Source organism: Homarus americanus, unplaced genomic scaffold, assembly GCF_018991925.1.
Source record: "Homarus americanus isolate GMGI-L3 unplaced genomic scaffold, GMGI_Hamer_2.0 scaffold53233, whole genome shotgun sequence".
In the NCBI taxonomy this organism is placed as follows: domain Eukaryota; kingdom Metazoa; phylum Arthropoda; class Malacostraca; order Decapoda; family Nephropidae; genus Homarus; species Homarus americanus.
Window position 1 is genome coordinate 6,297,433 of NW_024751660.1, and position 21,645 is coordinate 6,319,077.

The window sequence follows — 21,645 nt, forward strand, 5'->3', positions numbered from 1 at the left end:
GACGTACAACTCCCCGACGCACAACTCCCCCTCTCTCTCTCTCTCTCTCTCTCTCTCTCTCTCTCTTTAACATACACACATATTCGTCCCATGTCCTCCTCCCATATCATCCCTCCCATCCCCATCATCCGTTCCATCATCTTTCCCATCTTCCCTCTACCTCACTCTTCATCTCCCCTTCAAGATTCCTATTCAATATCTCACGTCTTCCCTCCTCTTCCTCTTCCTCCCTCTCACATAACCTGTCTGGTTTCAAGGTCAACCTGTAAGAGAGCGACCAAAGCCACACACACACACACACACACACACACACACACACACACACACACACACACACACACACACACACACTTTTAACTAAGCGTAATAAGACACACTTTGGTCACGGTCCAGTCTCAGTGTAATTCCGACTTCATTATACCTTCGATCTTAAGTTAAATACGTTCTCATATCTCCAGTTTAAGCGAAAAATTTAACTTGCGAATCCTTGTGAGTTGGCTTAGGTTAGTTTAAGGCTTGGTTAGGTTAGGTTAAGTTAGGTTATGGATCAATAAACTATTTGCATATAGTCGTAACTCCGTATCTCATTAATATCACTAAGTATTAGAAAACTGTTCCCCAAGACGTGCTTCGATTTCTAAGGTCGGAGGTCAATTGCAGAGAAAATGGATCACCAGAAGATTAGGGACTAAATTCTTATTTCACCTACCTGGGGGTTAGGTTAGGTTAGGTTAGGTTAGGTAAGGTTAGGTTAGGTTAGGGTAGGTTAGGTTAGGTTAGGGTGTTTAATCGTCAAGTGAAATAATCTGAGTGCTTTATCTTCAATGATCCGAAAAGAATACATGGCTCAAACTAAGTTCATCACAGCGCTTGTTATCTTCAATAGTCAGCTCTATGAATGTCATCCTGACTTACAGAGAGAATTTTCCTCCTTTACTATGGGTTGGCTCCCACTTCAGTTACTGTTTCCTGTACGGCCACACGTTACATTAGTATTAATTTACAGTTATACAATAAAAACAGTAAACAAGCAAACATTAACAGCAAATCAAATAAGTTGTCAAAGAGATAATGACCAAAGTATTTTTTTCCTAAGCTTCTGATTTCTGAACACATTTGTGAAAGCTTCGCAATCTTTTCCAAGGAGAGTGTAGTCACGGAGGCGAGACTTGGTCAACGCTCGCTCACACTCACTAACATGTTGTCATGGATGAACGTGATAGAATTTCCCCATATTCTATCTATTTTACTTTATTTTACTTCGCTCAATCTATCAGATATATAATATACATATGAAATATGTAAACATATATGAAAAACAGGATGGTATTTGTATAAATTTAAGCAAATTGCAATAATCTACAGCGGTCTATGTTAATAATAGCGCGAGTTGCTATGCTGTTGATAGGCTCTCTACTATTTATATAGCATGTAGAACTAATAACATATCCTATTTTGTCTTCTCTTATTGTTTGTGTGAAATATCATAACCAATAGTAAGAAAAAGATTAGAAACGTTAAGAGTAATTTCAGTAAATAAGTGGGAGTAGGCGGATATTAATATACAGATTTTAATTTCATCTAGCAGTCTCTCTCTCTCTCTCTCTCTCTCTCAAACCACATTATATCAACGTCATTCCCGCCCCCACATCTATACTACGTGAATATATGGTGCTGACATCAGAATCAGCGACGTCACAACAGGTGCAGCGGAAGAACAGGTGTTCAGTATGTTATCTGCTGGGCGGCCGCTGGGTGATACCACGAAGCCTCCTGTGTTGAACAATTAAACTGTCTCTGTCAGGCTTCTTTTAAGTGTCTTTTGATATCAATACATAACTACATATTAATATTCTGTAGTTCAGAATTTATGTATCCATTTATTTTCTATGTGAAGAAACTAATCATTATATTTTGATTTTCATGTTTTTTGTGATAGTAGTAAAGAAAATGCTAATTATATCTGAATTATTATTTTTTTTGCCAAAAGATGTTCCCTATGGAGAGGAGAAAATGTAAGAGGAGAATGAAGGGGTGAAAGGGGGAAAGGGAGGAGGAAGAAAGGGGAAAAATGAGGAGGAGGAGGAAATGGTAGAGGGAGAGAGAGATAGGATGCAGTGAACAATGGTAGCTCAGGAAAAGGTGGGCGGTATAAATTGCAAGGTTATGCTACAAACTTACGGTAACCCTCCCCTGTAACTCCACAGTAATGTCCCTCTGAAAAATATTTCCACTAACTCCCGAAGTTACAAACACTTGAAGTAAGCCTCGTGTGAATATGTGGTGAGCTGAAGATGAAATTATTCCCGTGGTCTCTGGTACGCAGCCGGTCATTCAAATTCCTGCCTCACCCACCTCGCCCACGCGCAATACAATTTTAGCTCATTTTCAGGTTAAAAATCAGCCAGAATATCAAATAAACGGTTTAATGTATTCATATTAGCCATTTCTCTTCAGAGTCGTCTAATTTGACTAAAAAATTGGGATTTGGGGTTAAAATGGAGGGTTAAATCAACACTAAAGTGCACCTGTAGTCCAAGGAATAAAGATTCTTTATACCTTGCTGTAGCCTAGCGTGATGACACCCACCCATGTTTCTCTAAGCACATCCTTGTTGTGCAATTGCTTCACTATTATTGTACTTCTTTAATCTAAACTACTACTCATACCAAACAATTGGACTTCGAGATGGCCTATGATTGACTTAATCCATTTTTAATTAATAACCAAAATTCCTTTTCCTTATGCGTCTACAAGATTTCTACGCAAACTGTTTTGTTATTGTATTGTACTTTTATTCCACAACTCGTATTTTAACCATATATTTTGTATCGTCTGTTAAAAAACGACTTAATTGTTATAATCATGAGAGAGAGCAGTGTTGCAAGCTTCCGGCAACATTTACAAAAACGCTGAACATCAGAGGTTGTTATGTCCACCTGCCGAGACCCAACTCATTAGTGAAATAATTATGAAAACAAATAATAATAAAAGCTTTATTTACCAGAGTTAACATCACCTTCATAATTACTAACATAATACACTTGTTTAATTAAATATTACACTAAGCTGATAAATGATGAAATGAAAAATAAAAGAATAAATTAATATCCAGTACAGATATATGATTACTCTAAACAATGCCTATGTACTGTAAAGTGCATAAAATATCGGTACGTATAAAATTAATGGCCTTATTTCATTTTGTATTTATATAAACATATCCTCCAGGAAAGTTCAGTTATCATAAATATTTTATTATGGGTCCTCAAGGTTTAGCGAGTCTTTAAATAGAATGAGAACTAAACTTTTTCACACATATATTATTTTCTATACCAAATAGTTTAGTCATCCCTATTCACAGGTCCAGTGCATACTAATATTACTTAACATGTGTTTGTTATTTAAAGACAATATGTTAACATTTTTGCCGGGATATTTACGATTTGCAGATCTTGAATGACTACCTGACCCAGTACATCCCAACAGTGATAAGGTAAATGAAAATGAAGGCATTTTGTTCTTTAAATAAGCTGCACCGAAACGCTCGTGATATATTAATTCTATTGATGACTGTAATTTGTCTTATGCTTATATATATATATATATATATATATATATATATATATATATATATATATATATATATATATATATATATATATATATATATATATATATATATAGGTGTGTGTGTGTGTGTGTGTGTGTGTGTGTGTTTCCCTCCCCCACCCTGTCAAGGACACCATCAACACCCACTACTTCCCTGTTTCCTGGAATATTACTCACACACACACACACGCACACACACACACACACACACATGGATATCTTGATATTTTTGTTTAATTAATATATATTTTAGCCTGGTTATATCTGATAATTATTAAGATTAATTAATAGAGTTTCGGGTATAAAGTACAGGTACAAAAATTCCCATTTAGTGACACCTTTGGCGGGACTCCCACACTGAACATTTTGTCCTCACGGTTTCAAGGATGAGGAAATATAGTCTTTGTGTTGCAGATGGTTTTCTTATTTTTCATCGTTTTTCCGCCGCGTTTTGGCACTGCTCAATAAACTGGTGTGCAGTAACAGTTAAAGATTATCTTGGGTATCTTTCCACACTAGAGAGTATTATCTCATAATTTTTAATTGTTGATGGGATGGTGTATTACTAACCGAGTTACGATTATAAAGACCTTCGGTGTTGAGGTGCAGTAATAACATTATAACAGCAACAAAAGTCTCTCAGGGGACCCAGATATTAATTTAATTCCCCCATCCCAGTCCCTGCCTTCCACTCCTTCCCCCAGTTTTACCCATTAATATATCTACCCCTTATTAGATGACCAAAGTATCTCATAATTCTTTTTAATCTTAGTATTTTTTATTTGTTCTTCTTATCAATATAAGTTGATACAGGTATTTAGCATTTCTGTAGCACGACGTTTCAAAACCTTGTACTCTCTTGTTGTATTGTGAGTGTAGGGCTGTTGGTGATGTGTGCAACTAAAAGTCCCCGTCAAATAAGGGAAAAGAAGACTCTCGTGTTATACAAGTCATACTTTACACGAGTAATATTTTTCTCATAGTTTGTCCTGAATTTTTGCGGTGTCCGTCCCGGGATATGTTTGTGGATCTGGTAATATTACACCGGGGAAGGATAGACTCCTGTTTGTTTCTTTGGTAACACTGGTTGTCTCACTTGTTCATCGAAACCCAAACATTGATTCTGGGTGTCGATTTTGTGTATACCATCTTCAGAATATAAATATACAGTATTAAGTAAGGTTTCGGTTCTGTTGACTAAACTACAATGAAAAATGAGAAAGATGAACCTGAGAATTTGTGAGTTGTATTACTTGTTCAGTCATGTTGAGGAGTAGCTTTTCGACGGTACTTCCTCAGACAACAGTATCAGTGAAACGGCACAAGGTTAGTAAAAGTGTGGATACAGCACACTGTATACTAAGCCTTCGGTACACAAGGAGGCAGCATGGCCAGTACTTCTCTCGACCGCCTTCACTTCCTTAGAACAGGAAGCGAGCGCTGTATCCACAGATGTATTAAAGTAAACGGTCAAAGGGGTACAGTTTCAACAGTAACTCTTCAGCAATAACAATCCAGTGGTAGCAGTTAACCACAGGAGCTTAAAATTTTGCATCAACAGATAGAATTCCTCGGTAAAGAGTAAACGTGACGCATCAGAGGTAACAATCTAACGGTAACATTGAATAGTTAACCATTGTCTGTGTCAGTGTGCACGCTGAACCGATCTGAACTTGCTTGACGATATTATTGAATTTAATATCCATCACCCCACCTACCAGACAGTAAGCTGTTTAGTACGGGCTACTGGTGGTGCGGACCTGCTAGCCAGACCCAATCGCGCAGCTGAACGAAGCCCTAAAGCACTTCTTTGTCGGGCCGAGGATGACTCAGGGATGGAGAATTAAGGCTTTGTCCTTCACTCTGGTCTGTGCTTATCACGCTCTCACCCAGCTCTCACACTGCACACTACTTGATTCTTTTCTCTTCCGGAAAGTCGACCCTTTCTTGTTATCAGACCAGTCCTTATATTTGTTGGTTATTTAACGTTAAGTGATAATAAGAATTGGAATTAATACACGGTTTACATATCTTGATTCTATTCCGAAATTCCGAATTTTTTCAGATCTTGTTGATAAATTAAGTATTAACACTCATATAATACAGTAGCCTACTTGGTTCTTTTATTGTTTGGAGGGTTGGGATGAGAGCAAGAGTCCGCTAGTCATCGCAGTTTCAGTACAATTTCAAATCCACATGAGCTGCAAAAGTAACTAGTGTGTGCCGGGTTGATGCGTTTTCACACCTTCGGTTAGTCATGGGGAAAATTTAGTTACGATCGTCTGAGGATTTAAACCCACCATGACAGGAACTCGCGTGTGGGAAAAAGTGGAAGGTGGTATATATGTTTACAAATTATTAGCAGTAAGGCACAGTCTCCTCAGGTCGTAGTTGTTGGTGTATAAGAATCTGGCTAGACGAGTTACTGATGTTACGTCACGCAATAATGGCGTGAGCCCCCACAACCCAACACAGCCGGAAATAATTTCCCTCGTGACATACTGTAGAGTTTGTCGATTACTTTAACCTGGAGGAACGCCCGCACACTATCTTTCGATTAATATTAATTAGTCCTCCCCTACTTTGATATTTTTTTTGAGAAGGTAAATCAGATGTTTGTAAAAGTTATGACCTATTATAGTTGAAAAACCCTAGTCATCAACAATGTCAAAAACTACTGACCTTTTGCATACACAGGCAATATTGATCGAGCCACTTACTCAATCACTGACGGAGAGATAAATAGTCTACCATTCTCTGGCAGAAGCTACCGCAACCTATCAAACGGTCAAACCCACGTAAAATAATTCCATGGTCTTCAGAACATTTGTGTGACTGGCCAGGTACACTTTTTGCGGTGCTCAGCTTGGTCTAGCAGCGACTGCAGGAAATTACACACGTAAAATGTCGAGGTGGGGGAGGAGGAGCAGTGGTCTTTAATTAATATTTTAACTTACTATTCACTCTTAGATATGAGGGGGATTTAATTATTCCTTTAACTTTTTACAAGAGTGTAAATTTTAGCCGTGATGATCTGATTTGCCGATGGAAACCGTAACAAGGGTTACTAGACGAAGAGATGTTTAATGTAAATTTGTTCACCAGGTAGGTGTTTAGTGGAGAGGTTTTCAATGGAGATTTGTTCATCGGAGAACAGCCCTGTTCTTAGAGGTACACGCAAACCACCGTTTTCCATCCCTGCAGAAAACAGAGACCGCCCCTTCTCTCACAGTGAACGGAGAGAACATTTCACCTTTTGTCCTCACCTTGAACACCACCCAGGAAGATGGATGTTTCCTTGAGGAAGAAATAATCACGGTCGTCTGTCAGAAAATAATCAGGATTGCTGTAGTCTCTCGTTTTCTGATTACTTCTGGATGTTATTAATTCCGGACGTCAAACTACCGTAAGCTTAACCTAACCTAACCTAACCTAACTTAACCAAACAAATTTAATTTTAAACTAACCAAACTTAATTTAACGTAATATAACATGACCTTATGAAAGTCTGACTTACGAACGCCCGCTGATACAAACGGGGTTAAACTTGAAATTTACAGTATTTTATTTACCTGATGATTTATTTTTTACTTAATTTACTGTATTTTGTAATTCTATTTCTTATTTTGTCTTAAATTAAGTGATTTTAGATGTATGTAAGGACTTAGGCTATGATATAGTAGGATTTTAATCATTGTTCTGTAAGTACGGTGTGTGCATTGCATGTGTTCCGACTTGCGTACAAAACCGACTTAGGAACATCCTCTGGAACAGAACCCGTTCGTGTGTGTGTAATTCCCAGGTGCTCATAGTGATTCCAAGTGATTCCCAGGTGCTCATAATGGTCCCGAGTGAATGATAGGTACTCAAAATGGCATTGACGTTAAGGTTATACTGTTCGTGTATACACTAAACCAATGTAAACTTGTATGATAGTTCTACTGAATATCCATCTATATTTCTTTTTAAGTTAGTGAGGTAAATAGTGCTGATGAGCATGAATACATTAAGTGAATTACACGGTGGTGCTTCGGGGTCAATTTTGCAAGGCTGGCAGAGAGGATTTTGACACACCGGCTACACAGTCTTTTAAAAAGATTAATGTCCTTAACAAAGCTGTGAATGGGGGATAATTCTCATAGTTAGCACCTTAAGCAGCTTCCTTGAAGAATATACCGGTAATGAACATTCTTTATTGGTAGCGTTGATGATTTAATTGTCGACACATCTTGAAGATTTCGAAAGACATCAAATTTAACTATACTAGATTTAAATAACAGTGGTTGACATGTCTTTTCCTGAATTGCCGTTAGAGCTTTCAGCGTCATGTTAATATTGAAATGACAGAAGGACTGTATCCCATCGTTAACTCCTTGTTGGAATAACGTTAGGCCATTATTTCAGCTTTATTTCAATGTTTAAACGACGTTGAAATAACATTAAGGACTGTTCCATGCGTACCTGGTGGTAATTAATGATTTTTACCTAAAGAGTATCACTGATAATCGCACGTATGCTCATCAGATAGTGTGATATTATTTTTCCTACATATCTCTGGCATAACATCAGTGTTTTCATGTCTTTTCAGTGTGTTCACCTTGACAAATATTTCCCATCTGTACTGTACACGGCATTTTTTAGCAGTGAGTATCGTAAATTCTTGAAAATTCTGATGAAATGTTCACCTAGCCTCGAGCATCATAATGCTCCAAGAGAATTTAAATTTCAGAATAATATACAGATCATATGAAGAATCCCCCCCCCCCCTGCTCAAGTCACACTGTGGGGGATGAAATTCTTCGAGTGGGTGGATATTCTTCAGTTGATCACCATGACTTATCACTCAGGTAATGTGGTCAATTAGTTCAAGTTAGCTAATCTAACTGACCACATAAGCCTACGTTTTCTTTTCTTTAATAAAGTTATTGAACTTATGTTGTATTTTTGCGTCCTGAATACATTCAATAGTGCCAAAGGTACTAAACCTAGTGAGGGAAAGCAAGTCATCAGTTACAACGGAGAGGACTCGTCAGGGGCTACTCTGGAAGGGAGAAGCTTCATATGATCTAAATATACGTGAGAAGTGTTAAGTATGAAATGTGTCACGAGCGTGTATATTAGTCAGTCTGATAGCTTGGGCTGACTAAGACGCGTCATGGAAAAAAAATTCCAGGTTAACGTGACTCGCCTTCCACACAGTAAACTAGTGAGATACAGACTGCAGCTATCCCATTGTTAGGATGAGTCCCATGTAATGACTGATAAAAGTTGTTCAATAACCTCACACATTACGCCCTGTGGACGCTTCTCTCCGTTGTTTCCGGTACGGGATTCATGCATGCCTTCCTGTAAATTGTCGTTGCGTTGATTCATAAACAAGCGCCTTATGTCAGGTAACAGTCTAGTTCATTTACAACTTTATGGTATTATGGTAGAAGGACGATATCTGCCGTAGCACAGAACTCCTACCTGCGGATGTCGCTCGTGGTCATTTAAGCATGGCGCGCGCTCCGGCGGAGGATATCCGAATTCTCTATTCATAATTAAACTGCCCTCAAAGTAAATGCATGTATAGAATTAGGGTCTAAAATACTCAGAAGATGAATAACTGTAGTTAAATATTATTGTATTGTATATTAAAATTCTATTTATTTAAGTTATATGTCCGTAGATATAGAAAATAAAGAAGTCAGCCAGACAGTTGAGACAAGTCAAGGTTAGTCACTGCGCAGACACAGGCGAGTCTAAACACTGTTGCCGTATGGAGGAAAAAATTCCCATACTTGTGAATGTATTGGCATTTATTTTTTCTTAACTGGCGTCAGCGACTGGTCACCAATTACATATTTCTGAGTGAGAATTTAGAACATTCGCCTAATTAGGACATTCTTTATATAATCTAGTGAAATATAAATTAATTTATAAGAAGCCCAAATATTGATGTTACGCCTGTATGGATCTTTTCAAATTAGTGAGTAGATCAGGAGGTAGTGCTATAAATTACTTATAGTAATTTGACAATGTACCTCCCTAACAATGGTTTCAGATTCGTGTCGCTAACCAGTGAATCAATACTATAGAAAAGTGAATGGAATCTGTTATTTCCGTATCTTCTTTCACTTTGGTCGTTAACAAGAAGGGTCATTTATACTATCTCAATAGTGTTCATGGCACAGTGCATCATTCATTCTCACCAAGTACCGGGTAAACTATCAATGAGTGTAACCTGTACTCTTTCATCGTATATAATAAACCAACAGCTGTATTTCTCTATAGTATATCCCATCTATTGTTCATTTGTTAAATATTAATATAGTACATGCAAGATGCTTAATATTTAAGTGACCAATTACACAAAGTGCAACCGATTTCAGGGGAAAATCGTGTTGTCTTTTTCGGGAATTCCATAAGCAATTTAAAGATTCATTACACAATGATTGGAATCCATTATGCATTCATTGAATTATAATATGAATAATCAAAGACATGTAAAACATACAGGTATTAGTGTTAAATGGAATAGAATAAGAGCGATTTCAGGGGAAGAACTAAGGTCTGGCTAGGGAATATTGTGAACTATCTTAGGTCTGTATCTACAATGTTTCCTATCAATAGCTCATTCAATAAACTTAAATGTGTATTATATGAAACAATTAATAGTTTATAGTAGCAATAGAAGTATGATAAGAGCAAGTTCAGGGGAGAAGTGCAGTCTGGCCAGGGAATGTGGGGGAAGTTTTAGAGGGTGAGGAGGAGGACGTGTGGCAACTCAGTAGGTTCTACCATGGCTGTGTGAGGTGATGATGCTCGTGCTCACCGATATATTGGTGATTTGCCCTCTCAGGGAAGGCTAATAATGTCGAGACTTGCGGATTATTTTGCCATCGTTGGATACGACCACAAAAAAGACCGTAAGGGTTTATCGTTATTGTGAAAATAGTGATAATAATGGTAGGTAAAGGGAGGGAGGGTTGGGCCGTGGCTACCAAGGGTTAGAATGGGACGGAGGTGGGTGGTGGACCTGTCAACTGGCTCATACTAGGTCATGTCTGCCACACACACACCACCCACAGTGCCACGCCCTCCCCACCCACACACCCTACACCCTCTGGAAGGTGGGAATTACAGTGGGTGTCTGGGGGAGTGTGGGTGGAAACAGGTTTAGGGGGTCGTGGGTTGTCCTGACCAAACTGCCTCATAACGTAATCAGGAGTCCTACCTGTTGGCTTCTCATGAACTGAGCACCTCACACTATATATTCACTTGTGTTGTACCGAAAAGTAAAGTGTACATGAGCTGAATTGGCCAATCTACTGTCATAGCTAATTTTAATACAACACCTGGACAGACTGAGGTAATTCTTTAAATATAACTAAGGTACATTTGTAAAAGTCTGGAAGTATATTATTTTGCATATAAATTATTTAAAGTCCCGAGAAATTAATTTATCACATGTGAACTGCACAAGGAATATAACTCAGAATCTGGATATGAGTTGTGAGCTTTTACCAACCATGATTACCTTATGGCCACCCAACTAGTATATACCTATAGTATTTCAAACCATCTCAGACTTGGACTACCGAGATTAGTGAATGACTGTAGTTATTCTTCCCTTCAAAAAGTATTGTTGCTTATGTGTAGTTGTTAGGTGTGAGTGTCAAGATTGTTTCATAACCACAGATGAAAATTTACAAAATAACAATGTCATATTTGTTCTCCCTCATTTTTGTACTTTATATTCGTATTTTTCTTATTCTGTAGACTGTGTAAAGCAACAATGTGTTTTTTTTTTAAATAAAGGAGGCAGAGATTAAGGAGAGGGTTGCCATGTTATTCCTTATTATTTTTTGATAGGGTCGTTTTGGATATAATTGTTTATTTATATATCGCTGTGGCTAATCGTTTGGATATAGCAAGTCTTTACGTTGTCTCACAATGGCTGAGAAATTGTGGTCATCACATTGTCTCTCGTTGAGGTTAGGTCTCACGAGTCATTCAATTCTTGGCCATCACAAGAGATAATGTGACAAGTTTTTCCATATGATTACCCTCAGCCTTGTTTATATTGGAAAAAAATGCAGATTTGATGCAGAAAAAAAACAAAATTAGTTTGAACTTTATATATGGTAATACTGTATTGTAATTGTTGATACTGTACCTTACAAGGGGGTCCGACTAATTACCCAAATAAACCCAAATGTAGCCGCAATGAAGTCAAATAATGGTCCTACATGAATAAATCGGATTGCCAATCACTTCTCGACTAGTATTTGGTGTCACACAGTCACAAAAAATTGGAAAACTTAATTTAATCTGAGTTAATAGATCGAGTGCATGTACCTAACCTAACCTAACCTATCTCAACTCAGATTAAATTAAGTTTACCAATTTTTTGTGACTTTATGACACCAAATACTAATCGAGAAGTGATTCACAGTCCGATTTACGCTTGTAGGACCATCATTTGACTTCATTGTGGCTACATTTGAGTACATTTGGGTTCATTTGGGTAATTAGTTGGACCGCCTTACAAGGTGATTTAGTGTTTGAGACAGTACTGTGGAAAGGGGAACTTATTGAATTACTGCTTCAGTTTTCACCAAGAATTATGTAAATAACTTAACATAAGAATGGAGGAAACTGCAGCGTGCCTATTGGCCCATACTGGGCACTCCCGTTTACACCCAACCCCTATCGCTCATATATACATCCAACTTATGTTTGATGCTATCCAGTGTATTCAAATTAATGATGATGTTTGGTAACCTGTTCCACTCATCCGCTACTCTATTTCCAAACCAGTTTTTACCTATCCCCCGCCTAAATCTAAATTTGTCTAATTTAAAACCATTGTTACGAGTTCGCTCCTGGTTGGATAGTTTGAGTACCTTGTTATATCACCTTTGCTTAGCCCTGACTTCCATTTATACACCTCGATCGTATTGCCCCTCACTCTGTGTCTCTCGAGGGAGTGCAAATTAAAATGCTTTAACCTGTCTTTGTACTCAAGGTTCCTAATGCTCGAGATTAGTCTTGTCATTCTCCTCTGAATTCTTTCTAGGGATTCTATATTCATTCTGTAATACTGTGACCAGAACTGAAATGCGTAATCCAAGTGAAGTCTTACAAGCGCAAGATATAGTTTTAGGATAACCTTGCTAGTCTTGTAACTAACACTCCTTTGTATGAACCCAAGTACTTTGTTAGCCTTGTGAAAGGATGTACTGTACTGTAGTACTGTATTGCATATGATTACACTACAGGTGAAAGGTTTATGTAATTTCTACAATATTATAGAGGATTGTTTTTGAAAACCATAAGTGGAAGGATATTAAGCACCTGAGGGTACAGTACAGTACCTGTACTCTGGGAATTAGCTGAGGAATTTTTTAAACCATCATTTATTTAGATTTTGCAGTGACAAAACTTCCTCACAATCACCTGAGTGGTAAGGTTCTTCCACAAAAGTCATGGATAAGCTCCAAATTTGACTGATAGCCAATGTTAATTGGAAATTCATTAGATATGAGAGGTGTGGTGAGCAAAGAGACACAAGGCTCAGTGTTTAGATTGCCAATTTTTTTTTTTTTTTAGTCACCAATATTTTATAAACAGTACAGTACTCGTTCTCTTTATATACGGTATATACCCGATACATACAGGGGGTCCCCAGGTTACGAACGGGTTCTGTTCCTGAGGATGTTCCTAAGTCGGATTTGTACGTAAGTCGGAGCATATGCTATATGCATACAGTACTTACAAAACAATGTTTAAAATCCCACTTTATCATAGCCTAAGTTCTTATATACATCTAAAATCACTTAATTTTAGACAAAAGAAGAAATAGAATGACAAAATACAGTAAATGAACGTAAAAAATAAGTTATCAGGAAAATAAAATACTGTAAATTTCAAGTTTAATCCCGTTCGTATCAGCGGGCGTTTGTAAGTCGGGGATATTTATATATATTATATACATACAGTACATGCATACCTGGTACACACATACATGGGGTGGCTAGGGACAAATTTAAAAAACAAATTTGAAGAGGTGACAGCTCGTAAACAAATACAGCAGGCAAAGTTTTTTTGGTACTATCAAAATGTTGCCCTAACTGCGTAGTTTTCGTATGTGAGTAACATTTGCTAGTTTAAAGTGTAAGTCATAAATAGAAGTCAATAATCAAAATTATTAATATATATATATTTTTTTCTCAAATGTTGCAGAAACACACCATACTAGAGTACTGTGCATAGAGTAATACAGTACTGTATAACTAATAAAAATATTATAAAATTGTCTTTATTGAATACTGTATCTAGATTTAATTAATACAATATGTAACAGTATACAGTACAGGGTAACACTATTCAATAGACTGGTGATGGATTGTCCCACCAGCCTCGGTGCAGTACCTTAGGCTCTGAGAAAATTTTAAAGCTATCAATGAACTCTGTCTATTCAGTCATGCAGTCTTGCTAGAATCAAATATACAGTAGATCATGATTGTTTTTGTCAATTTGCTGAAGGCATGGAGACTGCAACTTACTGGTACCTGCACTTTCATTTTTAAAATAAATTCAGATTTGTTTTTTCATAGTTCTGACATACTAAGGTCTATTAGATAAATTAACAGTACATTCACATAAAACATGTTCTCTAAATAATATATCCAAAACCAATAGTTTAGTGATACCCAGGTTATAATGATATGGAATTAACCCTCTTACTGGCTGATATGCATGTTGCATTGCTAAGAGCTGTCAGTTCCCAGACCCTGTGTCTCGTATTATGCACAGCCAGTTAACCTAGATAAAACCTGTAGTGTTTGTTGGGGTCACACTAGATAACATTTTATCCTGGGATTGAACCTGGGCACAGTGGTGAGAAGCAAGCATGCAACTGCTGTAATGTACACTGGAATTCAGTGGTCCTTTGGGTGTTGTCTTCCAAGATGTTCAGGAAATGTGTAAATACAAGTCATAGACAGAGGTGTAGCTAGTCTCTTTATGTCTCAGGCCTTAATCTTTAATCAGTGTTCTTAACCTTTAATGCACATGTGTTGATTTTCATAGTGTGTTGACCCATATTGGTAGAGTGCTGGTACATTACTTTATTTATGGTCCTGCCTTATTTTTATTTGATTTATTTTCAAATATAGCTAACCTATCTGTTGGTATTCACAATTGCCCTACTGTATACAGTATAAACAGTACAGATGAAATTGGATGTTACCTGTTATGTCAAAGTAAAGTGTGTACAGTATTTTAAATGTTGCAATTTAACCTCTATGATTTTGTAGATAATACTGTAGCTACCATATATACTGTACTACTGTATGTTATTTAATACTGTACAGCTATCATGTCAAATTACTGTACCTACAAAAGTTAGCATGGCACCAGCAATTAGTTCAACATCAGTTTAACCCCGTGACATTTTGTGCCAATTGCAATACTGTACGTACTGTAATTTAATGGTAAATAATAATCAGGAATGCAAGTCATATACTGTATTGTACTGTACAAACTTGCACGGAGCATAAACCTCCCTCACAGCATATTTGGGATCTTCTCGTTGTGATTCTATTATACTGGAGCCACAACTAGTCTCAATTGGGGCATACCAACATGTCAAGGACTATTTTCTTTTATTTTTTATGCAGTACTAAGATAAATCATAGGGTGAATGATGTGGTGGATTGATATTTTGTATACAGTATTTAGTTTTGTTAATACGTAGTTGTAAGTAAGGGGTAACAATTTAGAGGAAATTTTGCCAATACAATAACATAAGCTATTACAGTACCGGTATTTTGCTACACAATAAATTATCTGGTGTACTGTGCCATATATCTTATTACTGTATTGATTTTTGTTGTGTACATTACCATTCACTGAATTCTCTTGATATAGTACCAGTAGTTGTAGCATGCCATTACCTAAGAGTAAACTTGTTCTTGTACCTAGGTACTGTATTGTACTGTGAATATTATTAGGTGACTGTAGAAAGATCATTAACTAATGTTGTACAGTACTGTACAGGGTAGATACTTGCTTGTTACAGTATCAGATATTAGCTCTCTGAAAATTGAAACAAAATATGTACTGTAATACTGTACAGTAATTTCCAAAGATAGATACACAATATATTGTAAATACAATACAGTACTGGGTATAAAAAAAGTTTAATTGGTCTTACCTGTGAAAAAATAATAGCTAGTATGCAGGAATACCACTGAAGAACACATCTATTACTGCAATAAGAATGAAAGGACAGATAATGAGGGTAAAGTGTTTGCATGTGTTTGCTCTAAACACCCATTATAGCAACAAAAAGCTTGGAAGTGGGGAAAAATTAAAAAAAAAACATTTGGGAAATTAAAAACATGTGAATCTTCCTTATGATTGAAAAATAAAAAAATGGAATTTTAGTTGATTAATTTGGTTGTATAACTTGATATCTGATTACATCTTTCCTCTTCTACATAGATCAAGTGCGAATATCATGAGTACAGGTGTAGTAGTATAAAAACACAAAGCTTGAGTCATTGTTTCTGTTTTTTATTTTTTAATCATTAGAATGACTTTTTTAATCATTAGAATGACTGTCCAGAAGTTGTAGCATCTTCCTACAAATTTTGTCTTTCTTTATGGCTTTCAGGTCATTCATCAAATATATAACCTGTGTGTTGCCTCACACTAGAACACTATCCTGATGGCCTGCTTTGTCTAGGGGTCATATGTATAGCCAGAAAAAGACAAGGTGAACAATAATAGCAACATTGACATGGCTGACTCAAGTGAGAACCTAAATCCTCTTAGTGGCACCTGTTATATACTGTACTGTACAGTATACATACCCAGTACTGTACATTTATCTGTACTCTATTAGCTATACTGTACTGTATAACATTTAGTAGCTATCATCTGGATTAGCTACTGCATGTAACATGGTGTTAGTGAATACCTATTAGCGTTTTACCATGTTTATCACATAACATTTTATTTTACATTTATATTATAAATATATACACTTGTTTACAGTACTGTATAGTGTAGCTGATATACAATAGCTACAGTAATGTAATCTGTTTGGGTGTTAGGGATACAATAGGATACAACATGGGTTGTGTTAATGTGAAACAATTGAACAGACACAGTTAGGATCATCTGTTGACGGCAAAATATATGATCATTGCAATGGTAATTTCTATCAATGTGACAGTATTATGATACTGTACAATGGTTTCTAATGGTACAGTAAAAGTAAAAAGTAGAAAAGTAAGTATTACAAACATCTTAATACTTAGACAATAGTTGTCTCATAAAGATATGATTTAAAGGGAGTCATGATTTAAAGGGAGTTTAGTCTTTGCTGGGATCTTTGGGAGTACTGTACAGTAGTGTAGTGCTACTGTATGTTGTTCCACACCTTCACACAATGATACTTTATGGAGATCTGGGATAGAGAGGCATACATGGGGTGGTGGTCTTAGTAGGTCTGGGTGTACTCAATCAAGTTATTAACTGATTTTAAGCAAATGCAGTATAGCAGTAAGTGTTCATCATATCCTCAAATTTTAACCTTTTCAATTCGGCAAACTCTTTGTGGTGTGATCACTTTTTTTCAATTGGATCATTGTCTGCATAACTCATTTGTGTTCTACTGGTGTACCAGCAACTGATACAACACAGTACACTATTTGTAAATAAGCTGCAGTTACACCAACCTAGTGTGTACTGTAACTTAAATGTACAGGCAGTCCTCACTATGCTCACTTCCACTACATATACTTTAGTATCTGCACATACAGGGTATAAAGAAATTATGAATTGTACTATACATTTTTTCTGATACAGTACACATTTATTCCTGTCATACAATATTCAAAGGAAATGCCCAAGTTACTTACGACCGCACCGCTTCACTACTGTATGCCCTTTGCCACTCCACCGAATAGGGTTCAGTGCATAGGCATTATTTTCTTGCCAACCCAGGGCATCTGGTCAGGGACCTATCCTTTGTATTGTATCAAATAACTTTTGTTGTTGGTAATTTTTATCCTGTGCTGTATTATATGAAGAACTTTTTATATTTTTTCTTATAATTTAAAGAGGCTGAGATGCTGACTGACAGGCACCTGGGAGTGTTTCTATGTTGGTCGGTCAGTGGTCTGAGTTGTGCATAATTTAGACAGGAGGTATACATGGGGGCAACACCCATGTCCAACCCTCCCTTCTCTCTGTGAGAGGAAGAAGGCTCATTCCTCTATCTGGGGAACCTGTGGGAAGTCTCTGGTGTGAGATAAACAATACTTGTACTGTACTGTACTATGAATGAGACAGTCATCTGTGCTCTTAAAATTTAATAATTTGTATTGTTTTGATGTATTTATGGTGAGTTTTCTTTTAATTATATTATTGCTAAGCAATATTTTCTACTGATCTTGGCAAAAATAGGCATTAATGGAGGAGATATTAGAATTTTAAAGAATCTATACTATACAGGTACGCAATAGGAGGCTGCAGTGTTAATAAATAATGAGCTTACTATATAATTGGTTCACTATTACACAGGATGTAAGACAAGCCTGTGTCCTGTCTCCAACATTGATTATTTTTTTTATTTTTTTTATTTATTTATTTTATTTTGTATTTTATTTTTATTTTTTAGTTTATTGGGCAACCCCCTACATCCTGTGCAAGGTGAAGTGCAGAAGCGTTTACAGAGCCCATCTGGGAAGCATGCTAAGTTCATGAGTTAAGGGCATAGAAGCCTGAAGAGTCATAGGTTTTTTTGTCAAGGGCTTACAAGCCTGAAGAGTCATAGGTTTTTGTCATCAACTTATTGGAAGCTCCAGTAACTTTCCCTGAATACGAATTTGCAACTTTTCGATTTACAACAGGTACCTACTTTCCTGCTAGGTGAACAGGGACCAAGGGAGGCTAGGAAGTGTGTCCAAACAACTTTCCACCGGCCCGGGAATCGAATCTGTGACATCTCGCTTGCGAAACATTGATAATGTAGGACTGAAAGTTAATGGTAAATATCAAATACCGTATATACTTATTTATGCCTCGTTTATAGGTCGACCCAAGTTTTTGAGGGTAATGGAACAGCAAAATCTTCACTAAAAACACTCTATGTCCTATAAACTGAGGGTCACCGTGCCTGAAACACCGAGCGCCGAAGGCAAATTGTTTGCCATTATTACGACACTTTACACTGAAACACGGGTAGTTTCAGCAAAATTATTGTATATTTTCATTCAAGTATTTATTCAAGTCAATTAGGAGGGCATATTATTGTAATACAACAGTTTTTTAACTGAAAACCATTCGAAAAGCGATTACGGTAACATCTTTTGAACAACGAAAGAAAGCGATAGTCGATTGTTTTCGTCATGATTTTATCACACTTTCCACTGTGATACTTACGTCATTTCAGCAAAAATATAACATTTCCGTGAATGTATTATATCAAGCACAGTATGAATAGAATATCATTGTAGTATAACAGTATCTTAACCGAAAACTATTAAAAAAACGAGTAAAATCTCTTGAACATCGGAAGGTTAGGTAAAGTCTTTTGTTCTGTCATGTATTTTATCCTATTTTACATAAGCTACAGAGTAAACAGTGTTCACACCATTGAAAACATGTTTGTTTGTTTTTTAAATTAGATAAGAAATTGCTGCAGTTAGAAATGAAACTAAATACAAAACTTTATTTCCATAGGCAATGGAATTGGCTGCGGAAAAATCATCCAACGGTTCCCTGAGCGGGACTGGCCAGACACCCCATTTATCGAGGGCCTGGAGCTGGTAAGTTTAAGATACAGTACAGTACTGTAGTGATGGAAGCTAAGAACTGATATATCTTCCTCACATGGCTATACTATGGGGTAAACACTTAAGCACAGATAATTTTTTCCCGGTCTACAGGTCCTTGTGAGAGTTCTTTTAGGTATTGTTTGTAAGGTGCGCAATGCTGGTCTTTTGTTTCTCAAAAGCGCCTGTTCTTCTGAAGAATACACTAATGTTCGAAACACTACAAAGTCAATGATTTGAGATTAATAAGGAATACCCGTACACCGTACAGTACGACAATAAAAGATCACTTAAAGTGACAGTTCTACTTATATCATTCATATAGCCTTAAGTTCTAATGCTTCCTAAATCCTATAATTCTCCATCTTCAAGATCATAGTCACTACTAATCAGTGTAATGTTGAGTAGGGCCACAGAATAGATCAGTGCCACTCCACCACCTGGTGCTCCTGCAGCAGATCTGGAAACAAGAGAATGTGTCTTGGGAAGGACACTGTGAATAATGTTGATGTTTGATTCATACAACCACGTTTCAGTAACACAGAGGATATCCAAGCTGAACTCCCTCAGGATCTTATTAACATGACACAGTTTGTTTTGGATCACATGGACCTACTTTTAATAGGTTTGAGGGGGGTACTACACGTTTTTTGATCAGGTAAAATCAGTCTTTCAATTACTTTTTTACATTTGGGAAGTCATCTTAGGGCAATCTTTACTTGATGCAAAATAATTGACTGACTGGCTTGGGTGGTATTGCAAGAGTGCAACAATTTGCACACCAAGGTGAGGTCTTATTTGAGTTTGTCCTAGACTCATAACGGGCCTGCAGAGAAGGTACAAACAAGAGAACCAGGCTTCCTGGGATAGCCAAAAGCAAGGTGTTCAAATTTTTTGGCAGTGGTAGCATTGAATGACCCAAAACCTGTCGAACGCTTTGCATCTGTTCAGTCCAACATAAATGCATCCTTGAAACCTCTCTGTAGAATTTCGTTTTGTACTTCAGGTGACATCTTCATGACTGGGAGTTACCTTTATTTTTTTGAAAACAAGAGTTACTTCCAACCTTTATTTAACACAATTCTTATGTAAAAAAACAAAAAAAAAAACACTATCTGTTCACCTGGGTCTGGTGTTTGAAAATGAAAACAATGTACATCAGTTTCAGTTTGGTTGGTATTTCCGATTGCGAGTTGCGCCTGCACATACCGTAGTTATTAACAGGTGCAACTCGCAATCAGAAATACCGACCGAACCAAGACTGTTGTACATTGTGTTCATTTCCAAACACTGGATCCAGGTGGGCAGATTTTTATTTTTGTGTGTACAACATATTGCAGAAAATAACAAATGCATGCAATCTTACCACCCAGTTGAATTTATATGAATCTATTGGTTGTCTCAGGGACCAGTAGGGCTAATTTGGCTTAAATCTGTGAATTAGCAGCCTGTATTACTCTTATACACTATCACCACAAGTAACAACTTACTTCAACCTGCACTTGCATGCTGTCAGTCAGACTGTCAAGATATTTGAACTGTTGTCCTGTGGATATACATAGAAGCATTTTATAGTTCACAAGTTATCAACAAGTGACACTAGAACACCCTATCAGAAACAAGGCTTAGGCAGTTTTGAACTCTCAGTCTGGGGTGTTGCTTCTAGAGCCAGTATTCACCGCTCATCCCAAACTTCATGGCTCTAAATGTGAGACCCATAACTTATCACACATCAAGCCATCCAACCACTTCTTCCTCTTCAGATACATGTGTCCTCTAGTGGGTCATTAATGGAGATATAAGTGTTATTTGATACTTTGTTCTTACTGCTTTTTGCCTCGATCAAATTCCAATTACTGTTTGATTTCCAGCACAGTCTTGACATAGTTCAGTGTACAAGGTTGTGTATGATTTTGGTGGATGAGTGATAATGAGTTGGTAAGTGATGCCAACTTCATTTTGGTGCTTCAAGGCTGACATCCATTGCACACATGAGCTCACTCTTATAATTGTGAATGAAAGATTTTATTTCAGATATCTTTTATAAGCAGTTGATATGGGTTCAATTTTACCAATCCAAATTTGTATGCTTGGTTCATACAGTTTTAAAACCTTGCTTATAAGGTTAGCCAAATAGTTTCCCCAACCCCTTCACTTGAATGACCATATAATTTTTTCCCTCAAGTGAAGAGTCTCA

The 21,645-nt window shown here is 36.9% G+C and overlaps 1 protein-coding gene across 5 annotated transcripts in view; it reads left to right on the forward strand.

The window, feature by feature from the left end:
• Positions 1 to 10,374: 10,374 nt before the first annotated feature.
• LOC121854765 (myotubularin-related protein 13-like) overlaps positions 10,375 to 21,645 on the forward strand; it is an 81,235-nt gene continuing 69,964 nt past the window's right edge. For all 5 annotated transcript variants that reach the window (XM_042349527.1, XM_042349526.1, XM_042349530.1 and 2 more), the window contains exons 1-2: positions 10,375 to 10,523; positions 19,357 to 19,442. In XM_042349527.1, coding sequence (XP_042205461.1) covers positions 10,469 to 10,523; positions 19,357 to 19,442 — 141 coding nt within the window. In that variant the 5' untranslated portion in view covers positions 10,375 to 10,468. The remainder of the gene's footprint in view (positions 10,524 to 19,356; positions 19,443 to 21,645) is intronic.